Source organism: Anolis sagrei, chromosome 3 (assembly GCF_037176765.1).
Source record: "Anolis sagrei isolate rAnoSag1 chromosome 3, rAnoSag1.mat, whole genome shotgun sequence".
Classification (NCBI taxonomy): Eukaryota; Metazoa; Chordata; class Lepidosauria; order Squamata; family Dactyloidae; genus Anolis; species Anolis sagrei.
Window position 1 is genome coordinate 69597002 of NC_090023.1, and position 11437 is coordinate 69608438.

Genomic DNA, 11437 nt, shown 5'->3' on the forward strand with positions numbered 1-11437 from the left:
GGCCAAAATACTTCATCTTTGCCTCTAATATCCTTCCCTCCAATAAGCAGCCGGGCTTTATTTCCTGATATTATATTATATTATATTACATTATTAGTAAAGCACAGGAGACAAGATGGAACTGTCTTCTGCCCCCCTCCCTCTTCACTCTGGCCAGGGCAGAGTGAAGGTGGCTTCCATGGGGCCACCAAGGGAAGCCACCTTGTCTGCCGGGGCTCGAGATAAGTGCCTGGGCTTTTGTGGCCCCTGAGTGTTTACATTGCGAGGGGAGAGAGCCAGAGAGACAGGATGAGAAGGGAGTCCCATTGCGCCCGCCCCCTCCTCGCGCTCCCAGCCAATGACGGGAGAGCGCGAGCCCCGGGGGAGCTTCTCCCTCCATTGGCTAGGAGCGCGAGGAGTGGGCGGGCGCAATGGAACCCTCTCAAGCGGGGGGGGGGGGGAGTTTCATTGAGCAAAATTCTCCCCCTCTTCGCTCATTGGTTCATCTCGCCGTCCAGGACAAGCACAAGCGTTTCGCGCCCGGCTCTGCTATAAAAACGCCCGCGAGGCTCGAAAAGGCGCTTCTTGATGACAGTGATCCAACAGCGGCGTTAAGGCAACGGGGCTGAGAGACAGAGAGAGAGAGAGACCCCCCCCCCCTCACGAACAGCTGTAAGTGGACCGTCCCTGTCTTTCCCTTTGTCCCGCTTCCGCGTTTGGTAAAGTCCATGGGTTTGGAAGGGGGTATGAAACATTGGTTGGATCAGGTATAGGCAATCTTGAGCCCTCCGGGAGTTTTGGACCTCAACGCCCACCGTTCCTCACAGCCTCGGGTCGCTTAAGCGGCTGAGGGGGAAAAGGAAAGAACCCGAGGCTGTGAGGAACGGTGGGCGTTGAGGTCCAAAACTCCTGGAGGGCTCAAGTTTGCCCATGCCTGTGTTATAGGATCACCCACTTTTCAACCCCGTTTTTGAGCTTCACTGCTGGTGGCTTGGTTCCCTTTGATAACACAACTCCTCCCGCTCTTGATCCCTGTCCTTTCCTAACGCCTTTCGACCAAACCGCTTCAAACTCTGGAAGAGAGCGTTCAGAAAGTCCTCATCCAGAGAGTCTCATCACACTAGAGAGGGAAACAATCCACTTAAAATCCGGTTTCTGCCTCCTGCAGAATTTTGGGCTTTGTAATTTAGTGAGGCTGTTAAGTCTCCTCCCTAAACTACAAACCCCAGTATTCTGCAGGAGGCAGAAACCGGATTTTAAGTGGATTGTTTCTCTAGTGTGATGAGCCTCCTATAAAACCAGGGAGACCGATTTCCATGCGTGTTTGTGGAGGAAACTTCTGACCTACAATGCCTGTGACAGGCAAAGTATAACAACATTAGAGATTCGATTTTCTGGAATTAAGTGTCTTGAATTGTTTTGTCGAAGGTTTTCATGGCCGGAATCACTGGGTTGTTGTGAGTTTTCCGGGTTGTATAGCCATGCTCTAGAAGCATTCTCTCCTGACGTTTCGCCTGCATCTATGGCAGGCATCCTCAGGGGTTGTGAGGTCTGTTGGATGTTGCTTTTATGTATTTTTACAGAATGGATCCACGATCCTTTATCCCAAACCACTTCTGATTATGTTTCGGTCTACGCTGACATTGAATGTAGTTTGAAGCTGGCTTGAAGCTTCCGAATCATATCAGCAGTGACATTTATTTTCTTCCATACTATTTTGAAACGGCACCCAATGGTCAGTGTAGATGGGGCCAAAGATCTGGAAAAGCTGTGCTTTCCCGACGTTGATTTTGGCTGCATTTTGCATCACGAAGTAAACATACATTTCTGGAATGCATGGCAAGGGTTGTTTTGATGTCCCTAAACAACAATGCCACGACCCATTGGCCGTCAGTCAGAGCCACACCTGATAGGGTCCAACGGGGTTTTCCATTCCAGGCCCGGCTTCCTTTTGGAGCCCCTTCTTCCCTGTCGGAGTTCAACCACGCGAGGAATACCTCTCAGGAGGGGAAAATGGATAGCTCAGTCAGTCGGCAGGGTTTAGAATGGGGAAAACCTGCCCCTGACTTACACTCCCAAATCAAGTGTCCTGCTCCGATTGTAACGTTTAGACTGATATCTCTCAGGGTCCCACGTCTTCCCAAGTTTCCAGTCCCCTTCCTGGAGTTTTCCGCTCCTTTGTTCTGCCTTGAATGAGTTCAGCCTGGCTAAAGCATAGGACCCTCGTTTTTATTTAAACCTAAACAAAACTTTTGTAACTTTGGCTACTAAACTTTTGCTATAGGTTTTAGTTATATGTATACTTGATCTGTAATGTTTTAAAAATGTTGGGAGCCGCTTTGGGTCCTGTTTAGGGAGAAAAGCGGGATATAAATCTATTATTATTATTATTATTATTATTATTATTATTATTATTATTATTTTACTGACACAAAAGCACAGTATGTCACAGCAAACGAGATCTATATGCTGGATTTCCGTATCAAAAAATCACAAGGCAAACTCTTCCCAAGCGTCTAGGACTGTGTGACATTATTATTACTATTATTACTGTTACTACTGTTACTATTTGTTTGCTCCTTAAGTGTGGTATCTCAGTTCCTCTGATACGCACATTATCCCTGCTAATATTCCCAACTGACGCTCCTTGTCTGTTTTTTCCTTCTTTTTTCGTCTTCTATTTCTTCTTCTATTTTTATTTCTTCTTCTATTTTTTCATCTTCCTAATTCTCCTTTTTCTCTTCCTCCTCTTCCTTTTACTCCTTCTCCTTTTTCTATTTCTTCTCTCCTTCTTCTCTTCTTTTTCTCCTCTCCTTTTCTCCTTTTCTTCTTTTATTTCTCCTCCTCCTCTTCTTCCTTCTATTTCTCCTCCTATTTCTTCTCCTCCACCACTTCCTTCTTCTACTTCTCTTCCGCTTCTTCTGATTTCTCCTCCTCTTATTTCTTCTTCCCTCATTCTTCTTCCTATTTCTTCTACTTCTCCTCTTTCTTCTGCTACTGCTTTTCCTCGCTCTCTTCTCCCCCTCCTATCTCTTCTCCTTTTCTTTATTTCTCCTCTTCTTCTTCCTTCTATTTCTCCTCCTATTTTTTCTCTTCCTTCTCTACTTCCCTTCTTCCTCTCTCTCCTCTTCCTCTTATTTCTTCTTCTCCCCCTCTTCTTCTTCCTATTTATTCTATTTCTCCTCTTCTTTCTTCCTATTCTTCTTCGATTTCTATTCCTCTTCCTTCTTACTCTTCTTTCTCCTCCTTCTATTTCTTCCCCTCCTCTTCCTTCTTCCTATTTCTTCTGCTTCCCCTCCCCTTCCTCTTCTTTTTCCTCCCATTTCTCCTCCTTCCTGGCAGGCCTTCCCGGGCCAGCATGGACTCGGACGCGAGCCTGGTCTCGAGCCGCCCTTCCTCGGCGGAGCCGGACGAGCTCTTCCTCTCGGCGCGGAGCAAGGCGGGCGGCGGCGTCGGGGGCGGCCTGGGGGGCTTCTCCTCCTCTTCCTCGGGGGCGGCGGTGTCTAGCTCGACCCCCAGCGAGCCGGCCTTGGAGCTGAGCGCGTCCGGCGTGGTGCTGGTGGACAAGTTGGCCTTCAAGTCCCCTTCCTCCTCTTCCTCCTCCACTTCCTCCTCCTCTTCCTCCTCCTCCAAGAAGGACAAGAAGCAGATGACGGAGCCCGAGCTGCAGCAGCTGCGCCTGAAGATCAACAGCCGGGAGCGGAAGCGCATGCACGACCTCAACATCGCCATGGACGGCCTGCGGGAGGTGATGCCGTACGCGCACGGCCCGTCGGTGCGCAAGCTCTCCAAGATCGCCACGCTGCTCCTCGCCCGGAATTACATCCTCATGCTCACCAACTCCCTCGAGGAGATGAAGCGCCTCCTCAGCGAGATCTACGGAGGGGGGCACCACGCCGCCGCAGCTGCAGCCGCCGCCGCCGCCGCTTTCCACCCGGCCTCCGCCGCCGCCGGGTGCCCGGGAGGCATGGTGGGCCACGCGGCGCCCTTGCCGGGACACCCTGCCGCCCACCACCCCCTCCTGCCTCCCGCCGCCGCCTCTCTTCCCGCCGTCAGCGCCCTCCGCCCGGGACACGGCCTCCTCAAGGCGCCTTCCGCCGCTGCTGCTGCCGGCGCCTCGGCCCCCTTGGGCAGCGGGTTCCAGCACTGGGGAGGCATGCCTTGCCCCTGCAGCATGTGCCAGGTGCCCGCCCCCGCCCACCACCACCACGGCCCCGCTGGGCTGCCCAGACTCACCAGCGACGCCAAATGAGCGCCCCGAGAGGGAGGGCGAACCCCGGCGCCTCTCCCGCTTCCACGGACTTGGCCTCCTCGGACTCGACTAGTCTTGACTCTGTAAATGCTGGCCCTTCAGTGGCAGGACTTGGGTGCCATTGCGTTCACGAGGAAACCTAGGCTCCTTGGTGGGGCTCCTCGGGGACCTTTTGGCCTCTTGTTGCCTCCTTTCTGATCCGACCTGGGGACCCAACACACACACACACAGAGTCCAGGCCATCACAGGTCCTATCACACAGGCCTGGGCAAACTTGGGCCTTCCAGGTGTTTTGGACTTCAACTCCCACCATTCCTCACAGCCTCAGGCGCCTTTCTTTTCCCCCTTCAGCCGCTTAAGAACAAGCTTTTTGGATTTCAACTCCCACCATTCCTCAGGCCATCTCCTTTCCCCCCTCAGCCGCCTAAGCCCACGTGTTTTGGATTTCAACTCCCTCCATTCCCAACATCCTCGGGCGCCTCCCTTTTCCCCTTCGGCCGCTTAAGGTGGGAGTTGAAGTCCCAAATACCTGGGCTTGAGCGGCTGAGGGGGGAAAGGAAAGGCGGTTGAACGAGGCAGTTTCTCTGGGGTTGGATTAGATGGCCCACGAGGTCTCTTCCAACTCTATGATTCTGGAGGACAGCATGGGACATCCTGGCACCACTTTGAGGCCGGGACGGTGATGACCCAAACCACAGAGCAGTGACGCACATTAAGGGCTTTCTTTCTCGAAGTCTGCCTTAAATGGTCAGTGTAGATGAGGTCTTTGAGCTGGCTGTTGAAGCCAAGGAAGGACCCCCACCAAGGCACCACAACATTAGGAAGAACTTCCTGAGAGAGCTATTCTGCCCTTGTTTCCCTTCTCTTGAGGTTTTCAAGCAGAGGCTGAATGGGCCATCCCTCAGGAGTGCTTTGATTGGATGTTCCTTCAGGGGAGAACGACAGCGTTGGGCTGACTGGCCCTTCCAGTTCTCACATTAGAGAATGAATCCACTTAAAATCCGGTTTCTGCCTCCTGCAGAATTCTAGGGTTTGTCGTTTAGTGGGGCTGTTAAAGGCTCTTCCCTAAACTACAAACCCCAGAATTCTGCAGGAGGCAACAACCGGATTTTAAGTGGATTCATTCTCTAGTGTGATAAAGTACTAGGTTTCTATGGCAAATAGGGCACTGGGTTGCTGTGAGTTTCCCAGGCTCTATGGCCATGTTCCAGAAGCATTCTCGACTGACTTTTGCCCACCTCCATGGCAGGGATCCTCAGGGGCTGTGAGGTCTGTTGGAAACTAGGCAAGTGAGGTTTATATATCTGAGGAATGCACAGGGTGGGAGAAAGAACTCCTGTCTATTTGAAGCAAATGTGAATGTTGCAATTGGCCAGCTTGATTCGCATTGAATAGCCTTGCAGTTTCAAAGCCTGGCTGCTTCCTGCTTGGGGGAATCCTTTGTTGGGAGGTGTTCTTCTAATGCGGCTCAAGACTTCCTTCCCCTCTGCTCCCCCGGCTCCTCCGCCAACCCTTATCTGGGGCTCCGTGCCCATTTCTTCCTTCCCGACCCCTAATCCTCCCTTTCCCTTTCTGTCCCTAACCAATGGCCCGCTCCTGCTGCACTCTTCCTCTCTCCCTTTCTTTCCCAACAACCTCTCTTTTCTCCTTTTCCTCCTCTTGTTCGCGCTGTCACCTTCTCGAGAGATTTTTTTATCACTTGTTTATTTTTATAAATATATATAAAAAATAAAGAAATGGAAAAAGTTGCTAAATAATATTTATTGTTTCGTTGCGGAAAAAGAAAGGAAATGGATTCACTGTTGACGTTTTAAAGGAATGATAATAATTAAAAAGAAAACAAAGGAATCGAAGTATTGCGGTGGTTTTCTGCTCCTTTCTTTTGTAGATGGGCGTGGGTCTTGAGCGGGGGGGGGGGGAGAGAAGAGAAGAAAGCGGGTGAGAGATAAAGAAGAAAGGAGAGAGAGAGAAAGAGAGAAAGAAAGAAGATAGGAGAGAGAATGAAAGAAAAGGGGAGAAAGAAGAAAGGAGAGAGAGAGAAAGAGAAAAGGGGAAAGGGAAGAGTGTAGGAAAGAAGAAAAGGAGAGAGAGAGAAAGGGAGAGAGAGAGAAAGTGAAAGTAGAAGGGGGAGAGAAGGAGAAAAGAAAAGAAAAGGGAGAGAGAGAGAAAGACGAAAGGGGGAGAGAAAGAGAAAAGAAAAAAGAGAAGAAAGGGAAGAGAGAAAGAGAAGAAAGAAGAGAGAGAAAGGTGAAAGGGCGGAGAGAGAAGAAAGGAGTGAAAGAAAGAAAAGGAGAGAGAAAAGAGAGAAAAGAAAAAAGAAAGGGGAGAGAGAGAGAGAAAGAAGGAAGGAAGAAAGGGAGAGAAAGAGAAGAAGGAGAAAGAAAGAGAAAGAAAGAAGAAAGGAGGAGAGAAAAAGAAAGAAGAAAGGAGGAGAGAGAAAAAAGGAAAGAGAAAGAAAGACAAAAGAAAAAGAAAGAAGGGGAGAGAGAGGAAGAAAGAAAGAAACTCAGCGGATGCAAGAAAATATGTTGAGGAAGATATTTAGGTTCCTAATCCCTCCTCTCCTTCCATCGGAAAAGCCCCCTTCACGCCAAAAGATATTGGTTTTGCCCTTCGAATAAAAACGTGGAGGACTCAATCGACCTCCACGGATAGAGAATCGGGCCCACTCCTCTAGTTCCATCGTTTGCCCCGAAACTATCCTGGAAAGAAGGGCTCCTTGCCAAACAACGGGTGCGTCTACATGTCTAGGCATGACCAAACTTGGGTCCTCCAAGTGTTTTGGACTTGAACTCCCAGCATTCCTAACAGCCTCCGGCCCTTTCCTTTTCTCCCTCAGCCACTTAAGTTTAAGCTTAAGGAGGGAGGGCTGAAGTTTGCCCATGCCTGGTCTACACTGTAGAATTAATGCAAATTGACAACACTGTCACTGCAACAACTCAATGCGATGGGATCAGGGGGGCTGTGGTTTTACAAGGTGTCTCCCTAAACCTCCCCTCCCCAGGATTCCATAGCATTGAGCCATGACAACTGAAGCAATATTAAGCTGCATTGATTCTACAGTGTGGATGCCCCCAGATCGGCCAGTCTTTTTGGCGCTTTTACTACGACTGAAGGGAGAGCGTAGGGCGGCCCCCTAACTCCCTAACTCCACAGCGGCCCGAGTCTGAGGATTTCTATACAGACCGTCGCCTTCTTGATTGTACGTTTAGGATCCGAGTTTGATTCAACCAAACCTTTCTTCACTCCAGATATCGCCCTAAACCCGGCAGTCTAGGGCCTCTTCTCCATCGCCATGTAAAATCCAGATTATCCGATTCAAACTGGATTATATGGTAGTGTAGACTCATATAATCCGATTAAAATGATTGATGATCTGGATTATATGGCAGTGTAGAAAGAGCCCCAATAAAATCCGGGAAACTGGTGATTTTTTTTTTCAGTGTCAGGAGCGACTTGAGAAACTGCAAGTCACTTCTGGTGTGAGGGAATTGGCCGTCTGCAAGGACGTTCCCCAGGGGACGCCTGGATGTTTGATGTTTTACCATCATTGTGGGAGGCTTCCCTCATGCCCCGGCATGGGGAGCTGGAGCTGACAAAGGGAGCTCATCCATGCTCTCCCCAGAATCAAACCTCCGACCTATCGGTTTTCAGTCCTGCCAGCGCAAGACCCATTGCTGAGGGGGGCGGTGGCTCCTCGGGAAAGTGATAAAGTGATAAGGCAACAGTTTAAACCCCTTGGGTTGCTGTGACTTTTCCGGGTTGTATGGCCATGTTCCAGAAGCATTATCTCCTGACGTTTCGCCCACATCCTCAGAGGTTTAATCCCTTTAAGGGCATTACGAAATAGCCACCTGCGGATGGGAAAAGCTAGCTTTCTCCTGTTGCAAAATACACAAGAGATGCCTATTTGAAGAAGGATTTCGAAATAATAACCATCTTGTCGCCCGCTGACCCGGCAATTGAATTCAATGGCACTTCCTTCTGAGGTAGGTAATCCTCAAGTGTCATCCCAAACACACTTTGATTACCTGGAGATTAGGTCTGAATGAGGCTGGATGGCCTCAAAACCCCTTTGTGAATGAGGCGGTGTCTACACTGCTATAGAATGCAATTCGACTCGTCAGAGCAGGCATAGGCACATTTGGGCCCTCTAGTTGTTTTGGACTTCAACTCCCACCATTCCTAACAGCCTCGGGCCCCTTCCTTTCCCCCCTCAGCCGGCCCGAGGCTGTTAGGAATGGTGGGAGTTGAAGTCCAAAACACCTGGAAGACCTAAGTTTGCCCATGCCTGCGTTAGAGGGACTGACTTGCCACCGAGTCCTTCTGCGCATGCGCAAAGTCTGGTTTCCCTCTATAACCGCCCTCAAGGTACCTGCCTGGGAGACACTTCCCAAATCCCAGAGAAGGCACGGTTTCCAGGTAAACTTCAGCTTCAGCATCTGTCACTTTGGAAACCGAACCCTTTAGGTCAGGTTTCCACGTGGAAAGGCTTCGAATTCAAACCCCCGGGGGTGTGTCGAATAGGGAAAACCTTCGAAGTGGTTTGCACTTGGAAACAGGAGCTAAACGGTTCACACAACCTCCTGCTAAACAGTGTCTTGGGGAAAGTCTCTTGCTGAACCTACACCACCGAATAATGCAGTTTGAACTGGTTTATATGGTCAGCGTAGACCCATATAATGACATTTATAGCCCAGGAGCACAAACCATGTTACATAAACTATCTATTTATAGGAATAAAAATGTAATGTTTGTTTGTGGGATTAACATAACTCAAAAACCACTGGACGAATTGACACCAAATTTGGACACAAGATGCCTATCAGGCCAACGAGTGACTATCACTCACAAACACACTGAAAAACACAGCAGAAGAGACTTAAAAAGCCCCCCCCCCCAAAATAAAAATACATTACAACGCATGCACAAACCACATCTATAAATGCAAACACACATCTATACACATATACACAAATATATACCACACATACATACACACATATACAAAACACATACACAGACTGGGCCACAGCAACGCCTTGTGGCTATAGCTAGTCTATATTAATAAAAATGTAATGTTAGTCTGTGGGATTAACATAACTCAAAAACCACTGGACGAATTGACACCAAATTTGGGCACAATACATCAGGCCAACAAGTGACCATCACTCATAAAAACACTGAAAAACACAGCAGAAGGGACTTAAAAAGCCAAAAAAGCTAAAAACCACTACAGTGCATGCGCAAAAATGACTCCCCTGGCAAACAAAACACACAATAACATATCCACGCTCTCTTTTGGACTACAGCTTCCAGCATCCCCTAGACCAGGCCCTTTAGGAGAGGAGGAGGATCCAAATGCATTTCTTCCAAGATGAAATGCAGTGAAACTTCTAAGGACTTCAATGACATCACCAACCATAACCCTGAATGACCTGCTTTCAGTGAAGTCCTCTTGGGGTGGATCTCCACAGTAGAAATAATGCATTTCTGACACCACATGAACTGCCAGGGGACAAGGCTATGGAATCCTGGGCTTTGAGGTTTGCTTTGAGGCACCAGCCCTCTTTGGCAGAGAAGGCGAAAAACCTTGTAAAACTACAACTCCCAGAATTCCCTAGCATTGAGCCATGGCAGTTAAAGTGCTGTCAAACTGCATTTAACTCTACAATAGATGCATGGCTAGAGGCAAAGTGCATTGTAGAAGCACCAGCTACCCTCAGAGTAAATATTGCTCTGCTATTTGGTGCCCATTCCATAGAGGCAATGGAAAAATTGGACTGGGTTGATTGCATGAGCCATTGCCTCCCTTTTAACACAGGAAGCTGCTGCAATTCTCCTTTGGCAACTTCCATGCAAGTGAGATTTTCAACTTGCTCTGAATTGCAACCTGAGTGTTAAAGGATGACCCCTGCCATATAATCCCGATTATCAAAGCAGGTAATCCACACTATCTGATTTGAAGTGGATTATATGAGTCTACACTGCCATATAAACCAGTTCAAAGCAGATAATCTGGATTTTATATAGCAGTGTAGAAGGAGCTGATGGAATTCATTGTATTGAACTGGAGTCGCTTAAAGATTTAGCACCTTGGACAATTCTTTTAAATTAAGTCAGATTTACTCAACCAAGGCCCTTCTATGCTGCCAAATAAAATTCAGATTATTTGCTTTGAACTGGATTATATGGCAGTGCCATACAATCCAGTTCAAAGCAGATAATGTGGGTCATCTGCTTTGATAATCTGGATTATATGGCAGTGTAGAAGGAGCCTGGGACCATGGATCAATTTGTAGCTGGTACAACTATAAAAGATAAAGGTTTCCCCTTGACATTAAATCTAGTCGAGTCAGACTCTGGGAGTGGTGCTGATCTCAATTTCTAAGACAAAGAGCTGGCATTGCCCATAGACACCTCCAAGGTCATGTGACTGGCATGACTGCATGGAGCACTGTTACCTTCCCACCAGAGCAGTACTTATGGATCCACTCACATTTGAATGTTTTCGAACTCCTAGGTTGGCAGAAGCTGGGGCTAACAGCGGGAGCTCGTTCCACTCCCCAGATTCAAACCATCAACCTTTCAGTCAGCAACTTCAGCAGCTCAGTGGTTTAACCCACTGATACAACTAGTAGCGTCCATATAAACAGGGGGATGATCCAGTTGTACCAGCTACAGATTCAATGTCATTGAAACCATTGCCTGATGAACCTCTACCTGGAACACAGCAATCCTGTGTCCCAGTTCATCTTATCATGAGTCCCCTCTATTTGTTCAAACAATTTCAAAAGTCAATGTGGTTTCTACCCTTAGCTTTGAATGTTGTTTGAATGCATGTCCCAGCATCCCTCCCTAATGGCCATGTCAGCTGAAACTGCCTAGGATTGGATTCCAACAACATCTGGGAGACTATATGATTCCCACACTTCTCTGAAAGCAATCAGAATGGAAAATAAACTTCTTTGATCAGAAGAGAGGACTGAGAATCTGAGCCCTTCCACATTGTTCATGGTTTCACATATCATACAAGGAAATCCTGGGATTAATAGTCTGGTGATGAACTATAGCTCTCTTGCTGGGGATTCTAAAAGCCACACTTAAAACTGCAAATTCCAAAGAAACCCAGGGTGTCCTGGCTTGAATGGGAGGGCAGTTGCAACTCTCTTAAGAGCTATGCTAAAGGCTGGGGTTTGGACAAAG

At 48.3% G+C, this 11437-nt stretch overlaps 1 protein-coding gene across 1 annotated transcript; it reads left to right on the plus strand.

Moving 5' to 3' along the window:
• Positions 1-485: 485 nt before the first annotated feature.
• OLIG2 (oligodendrocyte transcription factor 2) lies at positions 486-6070 on the plus strand. The gene is made up of 2 exons (XM_060770407.2): positions 486-651; positions 3322-6070. The coding sequence occupies exon 2, from the start codon at positions 3338-3340 to the stop codon at positions 4229-4231; it is 894 nt and encodes a 297-aa protein (XP_060626390.2). The 5' UTR covers positions 486-651; positions 3322-3337; the 3' UTR covers positions 4232-6070.
• Positions 6071-11437: the final 5367 nt, after the last annotated feature.

Coding starts and splice junctions, on each gene's coding strand:
- OLIG2 (XM_060770407.2), top strand. CDS start 3,338: ATGGACTCGGACGCGAGCCTGGTCTCGAGCCGCCCTTCCTCGGCGGAG.